Genomic DNA, 27938 nt, shown 5'->3' on the forward strand with positions numbered 1-27938 from the left:
TAGAATGATACAAAATTAACAAGACACTCATTAAATGGATTAAAAACTGGCTAGCTGATAGGTCTCAATATATAAATGTAAATGTGGAATCATCATCAAGCAGGTATGTTTCTAATGGGGTCCCTCAGAGATCGGTTCTTGGCCCTACCCTATTAAACATTTTTTATCAATGACCTGGAAGAGAATGTAAAATCATCAGTAATAAAGTTTGCAGATGATACAAAGATTAGAGAGAAGTAAGTAATGAAGAGGACAGGTCACTGTTACAGAGCAATCAGAATCATTTGGTAAGTTGGGCATGAGAAAACTACATGCATTTGGATACACTAAATATAAATGTATACATCTAGGAACAAAGAAGGTAAGCCATACTTACAGGATGGGGGACTCTATCCTGGGAATCAGTGACTCTGAAAATCATTTGGGGGTTGTGGTGGATAGTCAGGTGAACATGAGCTCCCAGTGTGACACTGGCCGGAAGGGCTAATGGTATCCTTGGATGCATAAATAGGGGAATCCTAAATAGGAGTAGAGGTTATTTTACTTAAATATTTGGCACTGGGGTGACCACTGCTGGAATACTGTGTCCAGTTCTGGTGTCCACAGTTCAAGAAGAATGTTGATAAATTGGAGACGGTTTGGAGAAGAGTAACAAGAATGATGAAAGGATTTGAAAACATGCCTTATAGTGATAGACCCAAGGAGCTCAACCTATTTATCTTAAAGAGAAGGTTAAGGGGTCACTTGATCACAGCCTATAAGTACTTTTATGGGGAATAAATATTTGATAATGGGCTCTTCATGGGCAGTTTTAAAATCAAGATTGGATTTTTTTTTCCAGATATGCTGTTGTTCAAAAGAATTTTGGTGGGGAAGTTCTATGGCCTGTTATGCAGGAGGTCAGACTAGATGATCACAATGGTCCCTTCTGGCTTTGGAATCTATAAACATAGGGGCATACTCAGGTGGCATAGAGCTGATGTAACATCTCCTATTCCCCACACTCTGAGACAATGTAGCGACTGTGGCTAAGGTATCCCTACTCCACAGCTATCACCAGGAGCTGGCGTGACCTCTTTGGGACATGGACAGTCACTGCATGTTAGAGCAACCTTTATGCTGCTCAGTTTTATGCAGGAGGACAGGACTGTCGCCTCAGGTGCATCAAATCTGGCCCCATAACTATAAAAGGTGGCATTTGAATCCATTCAGTTCTCTCACAACGTCATTTTTATTGAAATTAGGATAATACATTTTAGAAGATTTTAACGAAATGCATCACCCCCATCGTGTTCTGTTGAATGCTTGTTTTGCATGATCACAGATTTCCTCAGTTGAGGTCCTCATGTGACTTGCTACTCTTCATTGTTTGGGCATGTTGGTGTCAACTTTGATTCCCATTATGGGCTTTACCTCTCTTGCTGCATTAGGTTCAGGCTTCTGGTCCTTTCCTTCAAAGCTGTGCACAACTCCTCTCCTGGCCACATGCCAGATTTTGTTGTCCCCAGTTCCCTATTCCAGGGGTTCTCAACTTTTTTCTTTCTGAGGCCCCTCCCAACATGCTATAAAAACTCCACAGCCCGCCTGTGCCACAATAACGCTTTCTCTGCATATCCAGTAGATTCAAAGCCAGGGCTGGTCTTAGGGGGTAGCAAGCAGGGTAGTTGCTGGGGGCCCCTGCCACAGGAGGCCCCGCAAAGCAAAGTTGCTTGGGCTTCAGTTTCAGCCCAGGGCAATGGGGCTCGGGCTTTGGCTTCATCGCTGGGCCCCAGTTAGTCTAACGCTGGCCCTGCTCTCTGGCTTATTTTGGCGGACCCACTGAAACCTGCTCGCGGCCCCCCAATGGGTGGTAGTTAGTCTACTATTATTAAGTGTTTTTGAAAATCCCTCTCTGTCTATACTAGATTGTATGCTCTGTAGAAAAGGATCCATGAATATTTGTATGTTTACACTGTGCTAAGGTCACTCTTGGTCTCAATAAATAATTATGGAAAGCATGAACAGAAGAAAGCAGTTTCATGTAAGTGCACAGTTTCGAGATTAGGAGAGGAAAGATCTTAATCCATTGACCTACTGTTCTGTAAACTTTTAGCAAATTTTGTGAGGAAACTGTTGGGCTGTATTCTGTTTTTTTTTTTTTTTTTTTTTTTTTTTTTTTAAATGTCAATTTAATTTGACAGTTGCCACAAGTTTGCAGGTAAGTACCTTACACCTCTTCGTTAAATGCTAAGTTTTAACCTATTTGTCTCTTCATAATTATTTTATTTACTTATTTATTAGGCATTTGTTTAGCATTCGTCAGCTTTCCATCTAACAGCTTCATTTAAGTGTTTGGACTGGACTCGATGACCTCTCGAGGTCCCTTCCAGTCCTATAATCTATGAATCTATGAAAGCTGCTGTGATGCCACAGCAGTGCAAATCAGCCATAACGAAGCCAAGGATCTGGACCAGTGAGTGTGAAGTGGCTAATGTAACACACTGCCAGATTCAAATGGTACACAGGGGGCAAGGCAGTGGAAAATCAGACCCAGCAACTTCCAAAAGCAATTCTCATATGTCCTTAACCCAACCTTATGCAGTCCTAAATAGTGCTACTCGGGAGACAAGAACAAAGGCCCTCTGTGCTGAGAGGTCTCTCTCCTGTCCTTTAGATTCATTTTGTAAAGAGTATTTTAGTGCATTCTATTTTTAGACTGACTGCATTTTACTTTTCTGTTATGTGATAAAAAATTTTAAAAACCCTCTGAACCTGACTTGGGAGGAATTTCCTGTTACAATATCTATTTATCAACCATTACCAGTTCACTGTGGCAATCCTACTTTTAAAACACTGCATTCTCTGTTTTAAAAATACCTTGTGGTATAATGAAAAGCTTCCATGTATTTTATCTGTCTTACATATATGCATTACTATGCCACTCATCACCATAGCAAATGTGCATATTTATCAGCACTCATATCTTGTCATTAAGACACATAATATCATTCCTTATTAACCAAAGTAAGAGTCTGATTTACTCATTGATTTTGCTCTTGAGCGTAAATCTTAATTAGGTGAATAGTCCAGCTCACTTCAGTGGGACTGAGTATAATGTGGTCAGACTCTGTGGGTCTGATCCTCAGCTACGGCAGAGGAGTGCTTGGCACATCTGAGGCACAGACTCAAAAGTACCCATTGTATTCCCATCCTGAGGCTGCCCTGACACAGTGTAGAGCAGATCCAAGGCTCCCAGGAGCACTTATGGCAGCTGATAGTCACCAGGACATAGAGACACCAGCCACAGGAATGCTACAGAGGCCCAATACCACTTCAGATTTCATACAGATTCATAGATTCTAGGACTGGGAGGGACCTCGAGAGGTCATCGAGTCCAGTCCCCTGCCCTTATGGCAGGACCAAATACTGTCTAGACCATCCCGGATAGACATTTATCTAACCTACTCTTAAATATCTCCAGAGATGGAGATTCCACAACCTCCCTAGGCAATTTATTCCAGTGTTTAACAACCCTGACAGTTAGGAACTTTTTCCTAATGTCCAACCTAAACCTCCCTTGCTGCAGTTTAAGCCCATTGCTTCTTGTTCTAGACTTAGAGGCTACGGTGAACAAGTTTTCTCCCTCCTCCTTATGACACCCTTTTAGATACCTGAAACCTGCTATCATGTCCCCTCTCAGTCTTCTCTTTTCCAAACTAAACAAACCCAATTCTTTCAGCCTTCCTTGATAGATCATGTTCTCAAGACCTTTAATCATTCTTGTTGCTCTTCTCTGGACCCTCTCCAATTTCTCAACATCTTTCTTGAAATGCGGTGCCCAGAACTGGACACAATACTCCAGTTGAGGCCTAACCAGTGCAGAGCAGAGCGGAAGAATGACAAGAATTTCCCCTATGCGATGGTGACACCTCTCCCCCAAGGGCCAGATCCACATTATTTAGGGTGCACCAGTGTGCTTGTGCAAAGTGGCTGCATAGTGCACTCCAGGATTGGGGCCTGTATATTTAAGAGCTTTAGAACTCTCTCCTATTAGTTCTGCATGACACTCTACCCTCTTTTCTGTTGGTGAATTCAAGCTGAACAGACCTGAGTGTCAGTCAGTCACCTCGATTCTTTCCTAGTGCTTCAAACACTTAAATGAAGCTGTTAGATGGAAAGCTGACGAATGTAGGGACTGGGCTGGTTGTCTGTAACACCAAGTATGAGAGCTTAAATATCACAATTTCTTTAAAATGTTCTTGATGTCCTGTATTACTGGGTTAAGTGGGAAATACATTCCTGGTCTATCCGCTAACTGTTTGATCTGTTGGATTTCATCTTAGCTGTCTCCACTCTTAAAGATTTAAATAGCCGTGGTTGTACCAGACAGACTGGCAATTAGCCCCATTTCCCTGTGCCAAATAGATCTAACAAATCTAACACCTCTTTCTTAAGTTTCCATGGATACCTTCGAAGAGCGCACACACTGTAATCAAAACAGTAGGGAGTACAGTTTACAAAAGCTTCCAGTATTGTCCTCATGGAACTGTTACGTTCAAGAAATAGCTCTTTTTAATAGCTCTCCCACTTACTCAGCTCTGTTCCCCTTATGTTTTTAGTCTTATCAAGTCCTTTGCATCTCCCAACTGTAGAGATATAACTTTCATATGTGTACTCGATGTTTAGTTGATTTTGCCTGATTCAAAACTTGGTGCCTAATATAGCTAAGGCACTTGGATATTACAGTGATGGCGCAATACAAGAACTACATAGGCATGTCTTGGGCCTTGTCTACACTACCATTTAAGTCGATTGTAAGCTACATTGCTCAGGAGTATGAAAAAGCCACCCCCCCGAGCAACATAACTTACATTGACTTAGTGTGGTGTCTACACTGCGCTATCTCGGCAGGAGATGCTCTCCTGCCAGCATAGCTTCCGCTGAGGTGGATTAATTACGTCAGCTGGAGAACTTGCTCCCGTCGACGTGGTGCGTCTCAATCCAACATGCTAAATTGAGGCCACTGCATCAATCGCAGCAGTGCCAATTTAGCATGGTAGTGAAGACAAGCCCTTGGTTTGTAATATACAACTGTTTGGAGTTGCAACAATTTCATGGAGTATTCTTCCATGTGTCTTAAGGGTCTGCTGTCTTCTGCCATTGCATCATACTTTCAAATGTAGTCCCTTTTCTTCTGGGATCTAGAGCTATTAATACCACTTGTTACCAAAAAATCCATTTGCTGAAACATTTTCATTATCATAAACAGGCAATAAAGATAATATAGGTTAGTTCTTGTTTTTGCTATGAGATGTCACTTAGATACTAACCCACTAATCCTAGTCTAAAGACTCACTGTTGGCTCTGCCAATGAATGTTGAAATTTGACAACATCTTGGTTGTTCTGCAACTGCTGACATTCTCTTATTTCCCCATCTGTGAGCAAGTGTAGGACTTTTAGCCTTGTAGAATGTCAAGGGCTTTTCTGATAACACTTGTTACCATGTGACCATCTGTTTATTTATTTATTGCTTTTCACGGTCAGACTTTTCCATACTAGCCTGTTCTACCTTTCTCCTATAATCTTTTTGCTTTTGTCTGGATCCAAGAGCATCTTTAGTATTCCTAAAAATTGTGAAAGGTAAAATGCTTCCCAATATAATGCACATTTAAAGAAACCAAAGTCATTGGGGTCATCCTGTTTAGTGAATGACAAGAGTTTTTGTGTGAATCCAACAATCATGGTGAAAGCTGAGTAAGTGACTAATCAACCAAAGATAGTAAACAATACATCCAGAGTAGTTTCCTGTTTGTTCACATTAGATGTATTTTCTATATCTAATCTCTTGCTTAATATGTAATGCCTCAGATCAGGAAGAGCTCTGTGTAGCTCAAAAGCTTGTCTCACCGACAGAAGTTGGTCCAATAAAATATATTACCTCACTCATCTTGTGTCTCTAATATCTTTGGACCAACATGGCTACAGTAACACTGTATATATTTATCTAGCAGCCCAGATTTGCATGGCACTTTATAGACATGGAAAAAAACAAGGTATTTGTCCTGAAAAGCTTGCAATCTAAGCCATTTGGATGATATGATGAGAGATGGAATGAGGAGAATGAACATCAGGAAACTGCACTTAGGAGAGGATAGTTTTACACAGAATCTGGATTCGGTTTCTTTGTGCTTTCTATTTTCTGGGAGGAAAGAGGAGGTTGCTTGTTTTTTATGAAGATGTGGGCAAAGGTTATGCCTGATTGGAGATTATTAGTGCAGGGAACCACAAGGAAGCAAGTTTGAGGAAGGAGTTTTCAGGAGGAAAAGGAGGTTGCTTGGTGTGCAGAAAAGGTGCCAGGCATAGGGTACAGTATGACAATAGGTGTGAGTGGGAGATGGCAAAGGAGGAGCATGATTGGAGGCTGATGAAAAAGAACAAAGTATCATTGGGCTGAATTCTGTGTTCCTTCAAGAAGACAAGATCTCAGAGAGGGTGAAATTCACCTCTGAGCAGCGTGCCAGCACAAACCCAGTGGTCCACTTAAACTTTTATTAAGTTGGCTATCTGCACAGGGTTATCACCCATAGCAAATAATTGAGGTTGTACAAATCCAGAGTTATTTCTGGTAATGACAATGTAAAACTGAAAAGATCTCAAGAATACTTGATGAAAGATCACAGATGTGTCTCCTGGGTTGAGTCATAAAAATGATCCGAAGCAGAGTAGTTATAATAAACCGTAAAAGGCACTGGTTCTGGTGAGACAAACTTTATTTGTAGACGTTTACTTCAACTGTACAGAAAGCTTTGCCTTTAACACACTATTACTGTGCTCTAAATGCTATCAGTGAGATTGCACAGCAGGATTCTGGATGATTGATTACTATGAAAAGTTAACAGAAAACCTAGATTTGGAATGGTCATTAGCTGGGGCAGTCTCCATGGAAGGGAAAGGTGTGGCCAGCTTCAAGAAATAAGGTGGGAAACCTGCTGATGTTTAAAATAAAGTACCTTACCCTATTTTCATTGAAGTTAATAGCAACACTCTCGTTGATTGCACTCAGAGCAGGAAGTATTTATTTTTTATGCTGAATATGTTCTTTTCATTTATATATTGAAATGTTTTAAATGTGTGTTTAATTTTTGTATTTCTGTTTCTTTTTGATTTTCCTTTTTTCCTTTCAAAGCATTTTTGTATCTGCACTAAAACCCTCCAGGCTGTAGATTGTGCCAGGTTGTTGTGACGCTTTTGTAAGCTCTGACATTTTGCTTTCAATCTTGTATTTAAGGTGAGGTAGTATCCCAGCAATACTTTACTTCATTGTAACCAAATAATACTGTCTGCCTCAATACAGTTTTTGCCAGCTGTGTTGCTTCCCAAACAGCTCTCTGTGAGCTGAGGGGTGAAAACATTATCTACAATCCTGCATTTCCTGTTGTGCAAACATCACTGACAATGTGAAATATGCAGACCACCAAGCTTTGCTTCCAGGAAAATTCTCTAGATAGTTAAAATGAGTCTAAAGAATTTTGAATTGCACTTTGTACTTACTTTACTGTGCGACCCTATGGTCTAGAGGATTGAGCACTGGACTTGGGAGTTCGGGTCGACCGAGGTTCTGTTCCTGGCAACTTCATTGACCTGCTGTGTGATCATTTGAACTCTCTGGGCTTCTGCTCCCACTTTTTAATCTATTTTGTCTTTTTATATCTGTCGTTTTTTGGAACAATTTAATTCCATCACCTGAAGCCTTTGAATAAGATAGGATGTCTTTCTAGAAATACACCTCTACCTCGATATAACACTGCCCTCGGGAGCCAAAAAATCTTACCGCGTTATAGGTGAAATCGTGTTATATTGAACTTGCTTTGATCCACCGGAGTGCGCAGCCCCTCCCGCCCCTGGAGCACTGCTTTACCGCGTTATATCCGAATTCGTGTTATATTGGGTCGCATTATATCAGGGTAGAGGTGTATTCTCTAGCTCAGCCAGATATGGGTTTCATGCAGAAGCTACTGGGTCAAATTCTATGGCCTGGGTTATGAAGGAAGTCGCACGAGAGGATCATAATGATCCCTTCAGGCTTTAAAATCCACGAAATCTATTTAGATGGTAAATTTTTCAGGCCAAGGCTGGTCTCTCATTATATGTTTGTACAGAACCTCTCATAATGGGGCCTCTCAGCTCTAAGGCAGTGATAATAATAATAATTGTTTAAAAATCTTTCTGTGTTTATTCCAGATAAAACCCTAGCAGGAATACAGAGGACATTGTTAAAATTCATATGGAATCAGAAAAGATCAAGAGTGAGTGCAGATACTTTGTACAAACACAGGTTGGGCTAATTGTTCCAAATATTCTGTCAAGCTGGCCAGTTCAAAGCAGTAGTGGAATGGGGCTTTTTAACCCAGCCAAACACTGGGCCCTTATTGAATAAGAAAATTGGGGCAGTGTAAACATTGCTAGGCTAACATAGATTAATAAAAAATCATGCCATCCAGAAATTGATATACCTCCTTTAGCAAAAGCTACTCTATGTGTTTGTGATTGAACTAGGGTTAAGTTCTTTTTCCTCACCAATGACACTCTTGCAAATAATCCAGATCTTAAACCACATCATGACCCAGAGAGCATCAAAGATTGAATACACATGGAATCAGGGGCGGCTCTAGGCACCTGCAAAGCAAGCAGGTGCTTGGGGCAGCCCATTTGCAGGGGCGGCAGCCGGCAGGGATCCAGCCTGGCACCTGAGAACCAACAGGGGGCCCTGGGAGCTGTAGTTCCTTGGTTAGCTCCCTGCCTATAGAGCCAGCCCTGGAGCAGGGAAAGAACTACATTTCCCAGCATTCCTTTGGCCGCTATCAACAGGAAAGGGAGGGGGAGGGAGTATGGTAGCTGAAACCTCATGCTGCAGCTTGCTGTGAATGGAGAGCTCACTGCTAGAGCGGGTGTCACTGTGAATGGGGAACAAGTATTCCCAAGGAGTAAAAGGCTTTGCCCCAGATATCCCATTCAGAAGACATCCCCAGACGGGATTAGGGATACTGGTGTGACCTCACCTTGCAGCCCCCAAAGAAGGAATTGGGTGGACTAAATGGACAGTGCACCTCTCTATCTGAAGCCTAGCAAGGGAGGTATGTGGATCCCACTAGAATTTCAAAAGAAAAGTAAGGGAGGGGAGGCTCTACTGGACCTGGGCAGCTTTAGATACAGTACCAGGCACGTAGGAGGATTTCCACTTCTGAGCCATGGAAGCAGAAATTGACTTTTCCTTTCCAGATATAGCTAATATTCAGAAAGAAAATCTAGCATCTGCCTTCCAGATTTGAACACCTCAAAATTCAGGAGTGCTCAATTTGGGCAGCTGTTACTTCATTTCTCCCAAATCAAATATACTGATCCACTGTAACTTGTTATAGAAAAAGTAGGATAAAATTGAGCAAGAAATGCTTCCCAGTGGTTTTTAGGACTGGAATCGCTATTTTCAACAGCCATTGCCTTTTTTTTTTTTTTTTTTTTTTTTTTAAGTTTTATTTGTTTAAAAGGAAGACCGTGATGTTGCATTGGTAAATTCCCCATAGAAACAAAGAGTGGAACAAAAGAATAATAAAGGCACCTCAACTTTTCCTCATTTATGGAGCACAGTCTTATAATATGCATCCAGATATCCTCCAATCACACAAGCTGAAAATTGTTCCACTTTACTGCAGTTCTGTAACCATATGGGAACCAATTCTGTCGGTGTTCTGTGCACATCCAAAATTCCTGCTGAATGACCCATCCTGGGAGCAAGCTGACAGTGACCCAGGTCTGGGGTGACAGGGGGTGGGGGTGGAGGGGGCAGAGCCCAGGGCTGGGGAGGCAGGGTGTGTGTGGGTGAGGAACACTGGTGGGGGGGAAAGAGGGGAGCCCAGAGCTGGGGCAGCATGGGGTGGGGGATAGAGCCCAGGGCGGGGGTGGCAGGGGGTGCAGATGGGGGATGGCCCAGAGCTGGGGCGGCAGGGGGTGCAGGTGGGTGGGGGAGCTCAGGGCTGGGGCAGCAGAATGGTGTGTGGGGGGGAGCCCAGGGCTGGGGTGGGGGCAGCCAAATTTTTTTTTGCTTGGGGTGGCAAAAAAACCTAGAGCCAGCCCTGCATGGAATACACCTGGTTAGCTAGCTGTTCAGTATAGCAACTTTTCTAACTGAAAACTAATTTTAACTGGCCTTCTCTCCCCTGGTACTAGTATTTCAAGTCAGGCATTATATATCTCAACTTTTTAGATAGTTTTTTGTATAAAACAAGTTAACTTTAATAGACATTATCGCATCGTGTCAATTAGGAAACAAAAAATTATCACTAATGTATATGAATCTTTGCAAACAACTCTCCTAACAAAAAATATCCAAATATGACACTGTAGGTAAAGGACCAGGACAAATTGCCGCAGAGGAATGGGGTTTGAGCTGGAAAAGAGTATCAGCAACCTCAGTCTATAGCATAGATTCATAGATTCTAGGACTGGAAGGGACCTCGAGGGGTCATCGAGTCCAGTCCCCTGCCCGCATGGCAGGACCAAATACTGTCTAGACCATCCCTGATAGACATTTATCTAATCTACTCTTAAATATCTCCAGAGATGGAGATTCCACAACCTCCCTAGGCAGTTTATTCCAATGTTTAACCATCCTGACATTTAGGAACTTTTTCCTAATGTCCAACCTAAACCTCCCTTGCTGCAGTTTAAACCCATTGCTTCTTGTTCTATCCTTAGAGGCTAAGATGAACAAGTTTTCTCCCTCCTCCTTATGACACCCTTTTAGATACCTGAAAACTGCTATCAGGTCTCCTCTCAGTCTTCTCTTTTCCAAACTAAACAAACTCAATTCTTTCAGCCTTCCTTCATAGGTCATGTTCTCAAGACCTTTAATCATTCTTGTTGCTCTTCTCTGGACCCTTTCCAATTTCTCCACATCTTTCTTGAAATGTGGTGCCCAAAACTGGACACAATACTCCAGTTGAGGCCTAACCAGCGCAGTATAGAGCGGAAGAATGACTTCTCGTGCCTTGCTCACAACACACCTGTTAATACATCCCAGAATCATGTTTGCTTTTTTTGCAACAGCATCACACTGTTGACTCATATTTAGCATAATAAAAGAAAATGTCTTTAAGATCCTGTTTTGATGGTACTTCACACCAGTCAGGTTAAAAGATATATAACGATTGAATGGGGATAAATGTGGGAGAAATTGTGGTGAAAGAGCAGCTTTTATGCATGTATGGTGGACATGTCCAGGCATTAGAGAGTGTTGAGAGGCAGTCCATAATCAAATACCACAAATTGTTGGATATTTACCAAATGATCCTTTGGTAATCCTTTTAGGACTCCCTAGCTGAAATGGTCACATAACAGAAAAAGAATTAATCCTTGCTAGTAGCTGCTTGGCTATTGGTAGCCTCTCATTGAAAAAGAGAAAAATAGCCCAACCATAGAGGAATGGCTCAAAAAATATGAGAGTTTGTGATAATGGAAAAATTAACACGCCAATTACATATGCAGCAAAATAGAGGACAGATAGATACTAAGGGTACGTCTTCACTACCCGCCGTATCAGCGGGTAGCAATCGATTTATCCGGGATCGATATATCGCGCTTACCGTCAACTCTGGAACTCCACCAGAGCGAGCGGCGGTAGCGCAGTCGACGGGGGAGCCGCGGCCGTCGATCCCACGTTGTGTGGACCCCAGGTAATTCGATCTAAGATACTTCGACTTCAGCTACGCTATTCGCGTAGCTGAAGTTGTGTATCTTAGATCGAAACCCCCTTCTCCCCCCCCCCCCAGTGTAGACCAGCCCTAAGATATTTGGTTACCTTGTATTTAACACTCAGACAAAGCACATTAATCTGCAACAAAACCAGCACACCTGTCCATTTTTTAAAAAATATTAACATTTGATAGACACGCCTGGTCTAGTATATAGGTGAGTATATAGGGATTTTAGTCAATTTAATAAAATCTATATAAGTGACATACCAAATTATAGGCGTTGTGATGCTCACTCTGTAATATGGTAAGAACCTGTTAAATAGAAAAATCTGATAGGTATATTCCTGGATAGTGTCTCTTTAAACAAAAGCTAACTGTTTTAACAATTGTTTTAATATAGTACGATAGCAGATTGTAATTCTTTGTATTGTACCCAGTGGTCTGTAATAATAGATAAATGTTAAGGAAAACACAGTAGTTTACTACATAAATACAATCCTGTATACACTTCTTAATAATGTAACTAAAATTTTAGAAATGCAAAAATGAAATAGGGAGCAGAATTGATCGTTTTATTAATTCAGAAGTGGGTGTGAGTATGGGTAGCAGGCATTTGATATGTATGGCTGCCCCTGCAGAATCATGGTGGGTCCAGCTGACTTTGAGGTTCAAACACTGGGACCCACCACCATAGTAGGGGTTTAGATGTTAAGCAAGGTTTCATTTAGAGGGAATATGTCACAACAACCCATCCCCAGTTCTTTGTGCTACGACAGTCCTAAGGGTTCCAAATCAGTGTAAGTTCCTAGTTGTTCATCCTCCATGATGTCAGTACTAGGCTTTGCAGGCAGGGGTCCTCACAGATCAGGTTCTGGAAGAGTGTGCTGTTCCCATGCCCTAAGCTTTCTTTATGAAGCATATTTCCAAAAGGACCACAGTATGAGCATAAACAATTCCATGCTAGTGATCTGATGGAAATCTTGGGATTCTGTCAGTACCTAATAAAAATGCCATGTTTGTTTATGTTTTTAAGTTGCTTCTTTACATCTTTGTAAGCTGGTGACGTGAGGCACGTTCCATGATGCTCCTAAACCTGTTCTGATTGCAGTATATTGTGCTGGTTAGCAGCACGCCCCACCAGCTGAGTGACTGCTTCCGTTTGTCTGGTGACATTCTTATTTAGAAGCCTTTATGCACTTGCAAAAACTTCAGCTTATCTGTTGTCTAAATTTGAGGTTGTGGGGAACCTCCTGCTGAGATTGAATGCCTTGTTATGGCATGCTACTTTGCTGTTGAAATGAGTGATTTCCCTGATATGTGAAGCAGAAAATCTGCCACTGGTACCTTACGTATAAAAAAAAAAGAGATGAAAGGACAAAACAAGAAGAAATTGAATCTAATAAAGGAGGAAACAATCTGTGCATTTGGTTAAAATAATTTATACCTAGCATTAGCATCGTTTCTGTTACTTATGAGTGTAAAATTATCAATAATTTTTTCTTATGGCATTTACAAGCTTACTACCTTGAACTAATTATCTAGGAGGAAATTCCTAAAGACTTCAGAGATCAAGATAAATGAAATCCCATCATAGTGAAATGGTAGACATCAATCTAGAGTTTCATTTATGGAACACTAGAAGATTGACAGATGGCAAAGAATGAGAATGACACAGTTATGAGTTCTCTAAAATCTATCTTTATGGAGAGTCCTATAGAATATAATGGACAATTATAGCTTTTTCTCTAGCATTTTATTTATTTATTTATTTATTTTTGGTTTGAACCATTCTATATAGTTTAATAGAAAACTATTCTCTAGAAAACTACCATTGTCAAATTCTATAGGATGGTTAAAAAAGCCAGTAGAAAGGATATTATTTTCCATTACATTCTGTAGACTATTAGAATAGTTCCTATAGAGTCCTTTTATATTTCCATAGGGCTTTTCTTAAAGGCAAGCACAATACTCAATCAGGGAGTTAAGGAGAACTCAGGTACAAGAGGATGGCTAATTCTGAACTTCTTAGCCTTTGTCGTTTCCTCTTAGAGCCACATTCTTTTTCTATGTAGCTTTCGTTGGGTGCAGTTTGAAAGACAGTGAGCAGCGATTCTGATACTGCGTATATCCTGTGGCTATACCTGTGGTGACTAGCTGTTCTGCAACCAAATACTACAAATAATGAAGCTTTTAGTGGGAAGAGTAATACTAGTAACCTCTGCTGCTTTCAGCTCCATAAGGTGCTACTGACCCATCCACATGATACAGCTGGAGTAGATGGCCCAGCACTGAAATGGCTCCGGTCAATCCTCTCCAACAGGTCCCAGAGAATGAGAGACCCTTTTCCTTTCAAAAAGTCCTCACCTTCGGAATTCTACTAGAGATCCATCCTGTCTCCATTGTCAACATCCACATGAGACCACTTGAAGAGGTGGACAAAGGCCACAAGTTCCACTGACAGTTATATACCAATTGTACCAAGTTGTGTATTTCACTATCCACGGACGCAGTTAGTGCCATCACAAGGATATCAGAATGCCTACAAGAGATCAGAATGCCTAGAAGAACATCAAACTGAGGTGATGCTGGTAAAAAGGGGACTATCTAGCTATGACCATGTCTTCCCTGTCCATCCTGCCATTTGTCAAAGAAGTCAAAGCCTCAGGGCCATGTTCAACTCACCATTGAGCCTAGATGATGAGGTATTAGTAGTGGAAAAAACCTTCTCCTGTGTGCAGCTTGCTAGGTAAATCTTCCTCTAACTCCCAGATGAAGTTCTGGCTGTAGTGATCCATGTGTCAGTCGCTTTCTGATCAAATTGTTGGAACTTGCTGTGTTTGGGACTGAACATGAAAACAGTGCAGGGGCTCCAACTTATGCAGAATGTGGCTGCTCATCTGGGTGGGTTTAGCTGCCATGGACACATCTCTCTTATGTACTGATCCCTTCGCTGCCTTGGCAGAGGGCTTGGTGCTGCCTGAACTCCAAAGCCATCAGTGGGTCAGGATCCAGGTACATCAGTGACCACGTCCCCCTTATTTCATCTTTATCTGGCCAGGAGATTGTGAGGGTTTCTTTCAGATGTGGACTTTGCAGTTGTCATCTGTACCTTTGTTGCCTAAATATTAAACAACTGCATTGGACTGCACCTTAAGTCAAGTCTAAAACTGATGCTTGTGCAGACTGGTGCATCACTTATCCAGTGGTTTATCTCTCAGGGGACGCAAAACACTAGTGCTCTGCGATATGCATTGGCTGCATATTGCTTTCCAGGTGGAGATTAAGGTGTTGGTTTTATTTGATAACTGACCTACATGTCATTCTGCCACTGTTGCAGTCAGCTGAGGCTCTCAAGCTAGATACCCTTCAGGATAAAATACAAAGTAAAGAGAAGTTGCTTTTTATATGCATTATGCCTTTAAAGATATAAATATGAATATTAAAAAATTGGCTTCAGTGCATAGGCGAAATAGTCTCCTCTTGTCATGTTCACAGCATACATGCAAAGACATTAGATGAAAACATACAGTTGCCTTGCTGGAAGCTTGCAATTTAACACTACTTCATTTCTTAGAATTCAGAACACACAAAAACCAAAAACAGAGAGAACCAAAACAGGCTGCTCCCTAAAGCAGAGAAACACAACTCATCCCACTTTATTGTAAGTTGGTTCTTCTTCTGACTTCTTCAGACTTCTTCATACTTCCCTATAGAGCCCCCTAGCCTGGAAGCAGGACCAGAATTTAAAGTGAGAGCTTATAATTTTTACAGTTTTCAATATACCACATGCCTGAGGAGCTGATACTCAGGCCAAAAAGTGTGCCCAACCCGATGTAGATTCTCTTTTATAAAAAAAAGTTCACATTCCATGAGCATTTGGCTTTCTGAGTTTTACCCAGATTTTGAAACAGTGCAGAACAAAATGTGGAAATTACAATAAGAAATAAACGTTCAACTGCAGTAGAGTTAATGAAGTTTGTAGATGTTAAAAGCTTCTTGTGAGGAACTCTGGCTTCCAAATCCCTTAACAAAATAACTTTTTGATGTTTCTGGAAACTCAGAAATTGCACTGTTATAATCAAATCCGTTTCAAAATAGATTGAGTTAAATCTGTGCAAATCACTTGTGTCGATGTTCTTAACTCATTTTGAGAGATGCTAACACTAATAAAGCTAAATTGATTTCAGCTACTCTGTAACTGAGTTAAAAATGTCCACACAAGAAGGTTGCACCAATTTAACTAAATTTATTTTTATTTTAAATGTTAATAGTTTGTTTCGGGGACTTGTAGTATTCCAGATTTCAATCTGGACCTATGACCAGACTCTTGCAACTGCCTTAGGTGAACAATTTTCAAGCTATCAGTGATTAAATATTTGTTTATCATATATCATTCAGCCACTAGATGTCTGTGTGCTATGTAGTGTGATAAAGGATATGGTCCCTGATAAACAAGGGAGATGAAGCTGGAACTTGAACTGGGTGAATGTCTGTTTTCTTGGGTCTATAATTTAACATTTTCTTTTATAAATATCCCATTTAAAAGGACTGTTATTCTATATCTCGTGGCACTATCCAGAATAAAGATTTTTTAATGGAGAAAACACCCCTCTGCCCCCGCAAGTTCTGGCTTCATCTTTTATTGCAGCTTAACCACGTGGCCTGTAATTCTTATTAACCACCTCTTCTTCCTGCTCCCTGTTTCTTCGTAAAAACTCTCAGTCAGGGTTCTGTGGCTACAAAACACATTCCCAAATACTAGAACCTTTCTAAGCTTTCACTGTCTTTTCTGCTATTGGGACCAGACTTGTAAAATTAAGCCACAATATTTCCCCCAAAAGGACGGTCTGAGGTTAACATTGTAAAAATAAAATATGCAAACCCCAATATATTTTAAAACATTTCAGTAGGGTCCTTTTGATAGATGAAATCTTGTGCTACAAAGTTCCTACACATAACTAATCATTAATGGTTAGCAAATCATTTCCGTACTTGTAATGAAAACATTTACTATTAATCCAAAAATGAATGGAGCGTGAGAGGCTAGATTCCTGCAGCCTCTTTCTATAAACACCTTTTCTAGCTCCCAGGTATCATAAACTGCATTCATTCATTCGCATGGCAACTCTCTGGTAATATCAGTGCCACTTTGTTATGCCATAACTCAGATTATTAAAGTTTTCCTCGTCATTGCAAACAGCTTTTCAGTAGCATTAGGAAATGTCATCAAATTATTTATACTGTTTGTAAATGTCATAATGAAACTGCTGCCTGCAGCAAAATTAGAATGGCTCTTTATGCTGCACTTACACAATAAATACTAAGTTTTGACTAAAAGTTCAGTTTGCTATATTAGAACTGAGTCCTGCAAGGTGGTTCCAGGCTCTGGAATTCTCTCCCTCTCTTGGTCCAGTAAAGCCCAAGGCTCATTATAAGGTTTCTCTATTTACTCGGGTATTTGCCGGCACGTGGTGCTGGTGGGATGAATCAACGTGGTCATCATAGGGGACTTGATCTGTTTTTGTTTGTGTGTTTTTAAACATGCTCAGATGCAGTGGTGGGTTTATTTTCGCAGGTTTAAAATGACCAACGGCCTAATTTTTCAGCAGTCCTGAGCACTTGCAGTTCCCATTTCCTTTAACTGGAGTGGTGGGTGCTTGGCACATCTGTAGATCAGGTCCTTAGAAAGACATTCTGTGGCTGAGACTCATGGACAATTGATTTTAAACATTTTGGTAAATGAAAGCATATAAATCAATTTCTCTCTGTTGTAAACATTTTCTACTTTCTATTGCAGCCCCCTGTTCTCAGCTCAGCATTTTTTATGTATTAGATATTACATTTGTATCTGTGTCTATATTCCCCCATTTATAGACTTCTTGGACCAAATTATTCCTACTGTAACTACATTGACTTGAATGGAGTTACATCAAGAATGAATTTGCCCCATAGTGAGTGCATCAAAAGGTTACTTATCAATTGCTCTCTGGGAAACAAAGGAAGCTGTATACTCACACATAGGATTTTCTTTGTTTCACACAAGGCACACACAGTAAGAGTCTGTGATTGCGCATATGCACGGAATGTAGATCACTAAAACAGGAATTTGGACAGGTAGGGATAATAGGTAGCAACACAGAGAAATGTTAGAAACACATAGGCCAATAGCTGAAAAGAATACTTTGTTTCCTACAAAGTCAGCATCCTAAAGACCATTCACATCAGGGAAAGACTCGTACTGACTGACTTCAAAAGGTCAGTCTTGAAGTATCAAAAGACCTTAGGAGGAACATGGGTGCTAATTCCTTCCCACCTTGGCCAGAACATGCCCCTTTCAAGTCTAACACAAACACATACAAGTATGTATTGCAAGATGCACATGTTTTGGAACACGGAGGAATTTATACAGATGAACAAAGTGGCTGATACAACCATCTAATATAGATATATTTTAAGCAGCCTGAGAGGTGCTGTCCTAATCTGAGAGCAGAAATTTGGCCTTTACCCCCTTTGTTCTCTACCACAAGTGGACTGACACGGTACATTTTGAGCTCTGAGAGTGAGGGTAAGAATATTTAATGATTTTTTAAAATAGTATATTTCAGTATTTATGCAAAGTACTTGATATTCTGCTTGTTAAGTAAGATTTTAAATGTTGTATGCAAAACCAAAGAATTATTTTATCATTCATTAATGGTGCTTTCCTGCCTCCCAGCTGGGAGCACTACTGCTGCACTACTAACAGCTGTACCATGTGTTTCACTGTGGATGTATTAAAGAGAAGAAACTGAGCACTGGGAAAGTTTAAGAATAAATGCTTATGACAGTAATTGCAATTTGCTCCTACGGAATTGTCAAATTGATTTAAACTGCTCTTTTACTATTGAAATTAGTCTCTTTCGATCTCACATCTTGTGTTCATTTTCTGTGTTTGCAGGAATTCTCAAATTTTAACTGTAAGATATTAGTGGAGGTGCACATAGTACCAGCTCTTTGTGTCTGCTGAGATTTCTGAATAATGTTGCATTAAAAAATGATGCATAATATGGGAGGACGCTCAACCAGGGAACTCAAATAAACATTCAAAACCAAAATCACAACTTTGTAAACTGTGGCATCAGTGGAGATACTAGAAGCGATTGTTCAGTTTAAGGCTTGCTATACCAGATTACTTATGGGATTTGGATGAACTGTGTGGATTCATCAGAAGATTCAAATAATAAATTAGCTGTCAGTACAGCCCCCACCTGACTTGGAACACATGTCAACTAGCAGATCTTCAAAAGAACCAGCAATATTTTTAATACACCGCTACCTCGATACAATACAACCTGATATACCATGAATTCGGATATAACATGGTAAAGCAGTGCTCCTTGGGGATGGGGCTGTGCACTCCGATGGATCAAAGCAAGTTCAATATAACGCAGATTTTTTGGCTCCCGAGGACAGCGTTATATCGAGGTAGAGGTGTAGTTTATAAAACCAAAATAATATACCATAATTATTCATAGAGCCTGGTTTTATAGAATTTACCTTCTTTATGTTTGCTTTAATGGTAGGATTGTCACAACAGACAAACTGTGCACTGGTGGAGAGAGCAAACTACTCTTATACTGAGCTACTTATTCTGCTGCATAGACATTTTTGTATGCTCCAATTGCTGAAGAGTTTTCTTTTCTTTCATTTTCTTTCAGATGCAGTTTCCACACCTGCTTACTCATCCCCGGCTAAAAGTTTAGGAGACCCAGGAATAACACCATTGTCTCCATCTCATATTGCGGTAAGAAATATAGGATATATGTTGGACAGTGCATTGACATTATTTTCTCCTGCCTGTCCCACCTATAAGAACTCAGGACTCCTGACTCCTCAGTCTCCTGGTCATCAGTTACAGAACTCACGGCTTATATACAGAAAGTTAAAGGAGCAATTCCACTAGCTCAAGAAGAAGAGATAAAGTATGAAATCCTGGTCCCATTGACGTCAATGGGAGTTTTGTCATTGACTTCAAGGGGGCCAGAATTTCATCCAAAATATATAAGGACAGATGTAGAGGAAGGTGACACTCATCTGCATAAGCCCGTCCACTACCACTACAAAACAATCCCTTCTATCCCCACCTTTGTCATTCTCTTGCTGTCTGATCTTGAGCAATCACTGAAATATTCCCCGTTCTCTGAAAAGTGACTTATATAATAATGGGATCTCAACACATATGCGTCACTCTCTCTGTTCTATCTCTCTCTCCCTCTCTCATAACAAAGAAAAATAAAACATTTACAATTGCCTGAGGGGAACACCCTAAGTGGGCAGGAAAAGTTCCATTAAAGAATGATTCTTTAACCTATCTTAACTTCCCCTCACCTCCTGCTCCACAAGCACAAATCACATTAATTTATTTGACATATTCCACCCCTTATAGCTAAGCCCCAGGGATTGCCAACACAAGTACAGTAGAACCTCAGAGTTACAAACATCTCATGAATGGAAGTTGTTCATTACTCTGAAATGTTCGCAACTCTGAACAAATTGTTATGGTTGTTCTTTCAAAAGTTTACAACTGAACATTGACTTAATACAGCTTTGAAACTTTACTATGTAGAAGAAAATGCTGCTTTTAACCATCTTAATTTCAATGAAACAAGCACAGATACAGTTTCTACCTTGTCAAATCTTTTTTTAAACTTTCCCTTCATTTTTTTAGTAGTTTACGTTAAATACAGTACTGTACTGTATTTGTTTTTGTCTCTGCTGCTGCTTGATTGCGTACTTCCGATTCCTAATACGTTCGTAACTCCGGTGTTCGTAACTGTGAGGTTCTACTGTAACGCAATGCACATTCTACTGTAATGCACTACACATTCTACTCACAAAACAGCGGTGCTCAGAACGTGTCACTGCCATTGTAGAATCCCTTTCCCAGCTTCGCCTGGCTTTGCATATCAAGTTCAAAGCTGCTAATACTTACCTAAAGGTTTTTCACAGCTCAGCCCCTGCTTAGATTTCTGCATTCTTTTCCACGGCTCCATAGTCCAACTCTCCCACTCTTTGCCTCTTTCTCCTATCTGTCCTGTGAATGCACTACTTCTGCAAAGTCTTTTAATGGTGTGCCAGTGAAGTGTATAATTAGAGAAATCAAGGGTAAGAATCCTCAAAGTTTGAGATTAGTCCTTCATCAGGTCATCCCTGGTGTGGCTCTTTTCTGTGTTCTCTGTTGTAAATAGGAAGCCCCTGGAGGCAGGGTCTTAGTTATTTACAGCACAGACTACACTGACATTGTTCTGTAAAATGTAAAGGGCTTGTGGGGGAATGTCATTTTCTAGACTAAGAAGGCATAATTTTATAGAAGGGAAGATCAGGTAGCCCATTGTGTGAACTGAGTAATACATTTTCCAGAATGCCCAAACATCATTAGCCCTATGCAGCCAGCAGTGTTTCCGAACAGCTCTCTGAAAATATCCAGATGCCTGATACTCAGTTTACCCATCAAATCTTCATGTTTCTGAACTCCAAGACCTTACTCCTAATCACCAACCTCCAACAAGTCCCGGCACCTAGGTGGTCCTTGAGGGAGTCAGTTACTAGGATCCAGGGGCTTCAATGAAAGAAGGAATGGTGGGTCTGAATATCTACTGAATATGGAGACCCTTGAATCAGAATATCTCAAAATAACCGCCTGTTTGTCCATCCCTATTTCAGGGTGGGTAAAAGCTGATTTAAATCAAATCAATCAGATTTTAATAAAAAATAAATCTAATTTAAATAAAAATATTTTTTATTTAAATTAAATACAGGTGTGTTTATTTTTTACAATGAACTATTGAAAATTTTGAAATTGACAATCTAGGTTAGGGCCTGAATTTATAATAATCTGTTAAAATCATTTACATTAAATACAAATAATAATATTAAGCAGAACATGTATGCTGCCAAGTTTTAAAGAAGGTCAAAATACTGAATTGGTGGAAGTTGCTGGCTAAGCATCTGAAACCAGGGTTTGTTGAGGTGCTAACCCAGCTTTTTGACAGCAGTAACCTCTTCTGCAGGCTGAGAGAGAATATTTCCTTCATCGCTGTTTATTCAGCTAGTTTAGTTCAGTGACTAGTTCATTCAAAGCTAAGAAACCAATTGGGAATTGAAAAAACTTGTTTTTCTCTTCTAGTATATGAATAAAAACTAAGAGAGGAGGAGATCTACTATCTTGAAGGACATTGTGATCAGAAATAATCAGTTCAATTCACTAACTACAGATAATACTTCCTTTGTTTACTAAATCAGCTAGTTTTAAATGCAAAATGTGTTTTGATAAACTTTTTGTCTTATGCAGTCAGATTTTATATAATCCAAAACATAAAATTCTGTTTTTGTGCATTTTTAATTAAATTTTAATTTCCACCCAAATAGAACTCAACTCAGATCACAAGTAAAAAATCATCATCTAGTAAATAAATAATGCATCATTCACCATTTTCTAACATAATAAAAATGTAAAAATTAAGAATTCGAATAAATGTAGGTTACGCTATCTAACTGCATTAAACAATGTGTATGGATATAGTGTGTTCTCCTGGTTAGCACTGCATTTCACGTAAAGGTTATCTTTAGTTGCAAATCAACATGTTTTAACAGTTACCAGCCAACAGGAATCACCCTTTCTTTAGGAAAATAACTAAAAAATACAAATGCAAAACATGATTAAAATTGATTATTTAAATTAAGGTTTCCTGCTTGTGGATTGAAATCATAATTAAAATTGGTGATTTAAATTGCTTTGATTTAAATCAATCCACCCAGCCGTATTTAAAGCCTCATTTGATAAGAGGCCAAATGTTTCCATGTTTTGTGCATCAATGAGATGGCTAGTTCTTCATTCCATTTGGCTTTTGATGATGGGTAAGTGGCAAAGGGCGTAGAAAGTTTAAATCACAGTTAAGGAACCAAGCATCTGTATGTAGACTAAATCTCTTTAAGCTTGTCCCTTTGGACAATTTAGTAAAGTATCATTTGCTGTATACATTTTGTTAATTATGCTGTAGCTTGCAACTACAGTTTACTGTGACAATTGCCTTGCTCCTTGCAGTCAGCTGTAAAGGGCTGATAAAATTGTTACTGAGAGTAGCACAGTACACAAAAAGGTGATTAGTATAAGAGTAAAAAGCGATACTAGTATAAGAGTGTTTATATTCTGGTGTGTTAACTATGAATCTCTCAGTGGAAGTTGTGTGATATCGTTTAAGTATTTGCAATGATGGGTTTGCAAAAAAGAGAATACATGGCTGGAACTGGGACATAAGCTCAACCTAAATTTTCAGAAGTGACTAGTGATTTTGGGTGCTCAACTGGAGACACTTTAAAGAGGCCTGATTTTTCAGAGTGGGTGCTTTAGGAGTATCTGAAGTTAAGCACCAAAATGACTTGTCAGTTTTGAAAATTTAGGACAAGAACTTCTGTGAGTGGTCATCTTCTAGGTTTTTTAAGCTGAACAATCTAATTGATTGCGTCCCTTTAAAATGTAATAAAAACATAGGCTGTGTCTATAAAGTATTTTGACACACCCCTGAAGGGAAGGCACTAACAAGTGTAAGGTGTGTATATATATTCTGGAGGCGCTGGTTGCAGTTGCATAGTTAAGGTTGAATTAAGTTTTGCATTTTGTATACAATACAATATATTTCCATATCCATGGTGGCAAAATCTATGGCCAAATGGTAGAACTATGTGATAAATGGTAGAAACATACAATGAGTAAAATTTGATCATGTACCTCGCTTAAACTCTGCTCATGAATCTATCTCTGCCAAGATTTATTCCATCAGTCCAGCTCCCTGAGCAGCTTCAAGTAGCTGCCTTTTTCTTTAAAAAAATATCAAACTGCCACAAAAATATTTCTTCCTATTTCCTACAAAACGACAGTGGCCCAGGGCCTGGAACAAGCAATATTCAGCTTCATGCCAGTAAATAGTTAAAGGCCTGATATTTCATAAGTGCAAAAAGCTAGGAATGGGGGCTGTATGCCAGAGGAAAGGGGAGAATCTTGGTTTTCCTGTGGGACTCTCCACACTTGCTTCTATGGATAGAAAAGCTGTTTAAAGATGTTTTTAGAGATGCTTTCAATTCATCAGTTAAACATTTTCTCTCCTCTGAGTCTTGTCAAACTAAACTGATGGTAACTAAGGCCCATGGATTTACAGGCAGAGGGATAGGTAGCAGGATAGTAGAATTAGTTCCAATACAATCTCTAGAATGTTTCCAGAATAGGTTTTCCATAAAAGATGCAGCAATAGGTGATGCTGTGGTGCAGTATAAAGCTTTACTAGCAGTTATTGGGTTGGCCTGCACACCTTCCTCCTGGCTTCACCATTTCTGAGCAGTCTTACCAATCCAGACTCATGCTTATATAACTTTTTAAATCTACTTTGTATTCCATGTATGGTATCACTAGAGGGTGACCAGATGTCCCAATTTTATAGGGACAGTCCCGATTTTTGGGTCTTTTTCTTATATAGGCCTCTATTACCCCTCACCCCTTGTCCCGATTTTTCACACTTGCGGTCTGGTCACCCTATATCATTCTCATGTATTCCATATATGATACACAGAGGTATAACATGTTTTTCAGTTAATACATTTCTGAAAGTCTGGTAGCTAGCCATGTAGGTCTCAGCTATTACTGGAAGTAAACATGAAAGGATTTCTGATTCATTTGGATTTGTGTGAAAGGTACCAGAATTAACTGTTAGTTTGGATGTACATTGCATTTCCATGCCCAACAAGGGATGTAACCTACTGATATGGTTCTGGGGGACCGCACTTTTCTGCAGGAGACAGATGAATGCTTTGCTGCAGTTCAGAGCCGCTGAAAGGTAGGGCAGATTACAATTCCGTCTCTAAACAGTGTCTCAAAATCTGTTCTGTTTCTGTTATTTTAACAGAAGGACTCTGATGCAAATGACGCTGTAGAGCAGTCATTCCTTGTTGTTGTGGCTATTGATTTTGGCACGACATCCAGTGGCTACGCCTACAGCTTCACCAAGGAGCCAGAATGTATTCATGTAATGAGGTAAGGGCTGCATTGCAGCACTGAGCTCCTGATGGTGACAGTGTATATTATCTGCAGTTGCTACATCTGAGGTCAGCATGGGTTTGGAGTGACTGGATTTGTATACAGCCAACAATGTGAAAACCCCCTGTCATGGTGAAAATTTCTCTTATGTCCCTATCTTATTTTAATTGCTTTAATCATAAACATAAACATGTTCTCTGAGACTTATTGCTCAGCTTTATAAAATGGTGCGAACTAAAGGAGGAATCTGCGGGCTAAGTTTACAGAAGCATTCCGGAAGCAGTTATAACTGTGGAGGTCATGACTTTCTTATCCACATTAACATAATGAACCATGCATATTTATAAAAGTAATAATGGCATTTCCCAAAGTGCCTAATAGAGAAATCACTGCATATGGGGTGGTGCAAGGCCCTTGTCCTTTTGCCTCAAATCATACAGAATTTGGCAAGTACAAGCTGGCATGTCTGCACATCTTATTATTTAGAAACCGTGGGCAAAAATTTCCAAGGTCCCTAAGTCCCATTTTCAAAATAGACCTAGATACCTAGGAGCTTGTCACTTCTGAAAATGTGACTTAGGCCCCTAAGTCACTTAGGGCCAGATTTTCCAAGATGTTCAGCACCCACAGTTGGAGACAGATTTTCAGAAATGTTCAGCTCCCAATTAGGCACGTAAATTAAGAGGCCAGATTTGCAAAAATGCTCAGCTGGATGCATTTGAAAATCTGGTTACTCGGCGCTTTTGAAAACTTTACCCCTCATCTTTCCACATTGCAGAATGATGTGGGGGAGAGGGGGTTAAGAGAGCTAAGAACAATGATGGTTACTGCTAAGGGTGTCCTTAAATATTTTCAAACGGAAGAGAAGCATTTAAGCTGAAATACCATTGCTTTCTGATGCTCTAATTAAATTTTAAGAAATGGTGCAGTTTGCAGTTCTGAACAGTAGGTGCACCCTAACTGAAATAAGTAGGAGAAAGTTGTGAATGTTCATTTAAAGGGGCAAAGTTTACCTCTCCTAGCATCTCAGTAGGAGGAAGTGGATAGAGAGAGAGAAGGTTCTACCAGGGAAGCAGAGTGGCTATGACTCTCCAAGGTCAGCAGCAAGGAATCAACCAGTTGCAGTGACCATTGAACACCACAACTGACTTAAAAGTGGGGAAAGTCTATAAAAATAAGACACACCTTAAGATGCCCCTTCTGCCGGAGGTGCAAGGAGGCAAATGGCATAAAGCTAGCTAAGCTAGGGATTCCCCAGTATCCCTGGACTCCCTCTTCCCCTGTTATGGCAACTTTCCATCTGGAGCAGGGCAAAGGGGATGTGGTCTTCTCAGTCGAATGGTGCATCCGTAAGTCAAGTAATGTAGATGTCTAAGGTATGGCCACTTACCTAAATTATGCCTGCATACAGTTGTGCACACAACATTTTTTTGACTGCAGTTATTTGCACCCACAAATTGTTGGTTCAAAAACAGAGGCCAGTGTTTGAAGATTTGGGCCATTTACATTTATTACTTTTTTTTTTTTTTTTTTGCTATAAACCCTGGTAATGTAATGTTAAGGTTGTTGAGCATTCAAAAGTCAGAAAATGCGAAAGTGAAGCTTAATTCTACCACTGATATGCATGTATGCATACAAAATAGCTATTAGTTATGTGATTACATATTGTTTCTCAAATAATATAATGCAATACAACTTTTCCCCCTACAAATTTGATAAGTATGCATCTAATAATGTGATCACAAATATAGAATATCAGGGTTGGAACGGACCTCAAGAGGCCATTTAGTTCAACTCCCTGCTCAAAGCAGGACCAATCCCCAGGCAGATTTTTGACCCAGATCCCTAAATGGCCCCCTCAAGGATTGAGCTTACAACCCTGGGTTTAGCAGGCCAATGCTGAAACCACTGAGCTATCCCTCCCTACAGATAAAGACTACTGTGATGGATGCAAAAAAGGAAAAGAGCACTGGAAAATGAGTTCCTTAGGAAAAGTTTTGTGTTTTCTTTTTTCATTTTCCATAACAAAATTGACTTCAGTCTTACTAAAACTATCTTTCTTTAAAGAAAAGAAAACGTAAATTGTATCCTTGTGCAGAGACCAAATTATGGGAAATTTCAGCCCTAAAGGTAAATGGTTAGGACAGTTGAGTGTATGAAAGTATTAACTATAGCAATCACTTTTGGCATGAGGCAACTTACTATTCATCTTTCTGGAAGTCTGAAAATTGGAGTAGAAAGGGCTATAGTGCTGCTAACCAAATGTGACATGCTGTAATTCTTCTAAGCAGAGAAGCTATCTGCAGATTGTCCTGATTGTGGACAGTTGGTAAAAAGCCTTTCTGCCCCATTCATCAATGGTCCTTCAAGAAACCCCACAATGCAATTCATGAAAAGGTACTTGGTGCTACCAGTTGGGGACAGGTAAATACCAAGCATCAGAGAGAAGTATGGGAGGCAGAATTGGACCCATATTTAGTAGTAAGTTTGCATATCCATTTTTGACAGTAAATTAGTTTTAAAATGAAAAATTAAATTCTTAATTTTAATTGTTAAAATAGGGATCTGGATGAAATATTGAGGATGAGGAAGAAACAGCATTTCTGAGATTGTACTTTAGTGATCCCAAACTGTGCTAACGACAGGGCCATTCTTACAAAGCCATAGCACAGTGGTGCCTGCAGCCCACTGCTGTTTAGCATCTTTAACTAAGTCTGTAACATACTGTGGAAATTTTAGGTAGTGACACCATCCAAACTTTTAGGCCCAAAATTTGACCTGTTGTATCTTAAGTCCTCAACCTGCATTTGGACCCGCACCCTGTACTTGTGCAGAACCCAGTTAAAAGCATAGGGCTCCATACAGCTGCAGAGGTCTGCCAGTGCAGATGTTATTGCAGGGTTAGACAATTAAAAAGTAGTTGCTGTACAATTGATGGAAAATACTCTCCAAATCCTAAATATCACTTTACCACTCACCTTCTGAGAAATTATTTTGTATAGAACCTAGAGAAATCCAGTGCCAACCAAGGGAACAACATGCTATTATGGTGACATGGATCTATGTAGACATTATGTTACATGCTAGTGCAAAACAAGGAATAAAGGAAGAAGCCATGTTTCTTTCAAGCTAGAAAGAACAA

General features: G+C 39.9%; 1 protein-coding gene across 1 annotated transcript in view; it reads left to right on the top strand.

Annotated features, from left to right (window-relative positions):
• The window catches only part of HSPA12A (heat shock protein family A (Hsp70) member 12A), a 77955-nt gene that overhangs the window by 3031 nt on the left and 46986 nt on the right, over positions 1-27938 (top strand). The window contains exons 2-3 of the mRNA XM_054036121.1: positions 19428-19513; positions 24666-24793. Coding sequence (XP_053892096.1) covers positions 19428-19513; positions 24666-24793 — 214 coding nt within the window. The remainder of the gene's footprint in view (positions 1-19427; positions 19514-24665; positions 24794-27938) is intronic.

This window comes from Malaclemys terrapin, chromosome 7 (genome assembly GCF_027887155.1).
Source record: "Malaclemys terrapin pileata isolate rMalTer1 chromosome 7, rMalTer1.hap1, whole genome shotgun sequence".
Lineage (NCBI taxonomy): Eukaryota > Metazoa > Chordata > Testudines > Emydidae > Malaclemys > Malaclemys terrapin.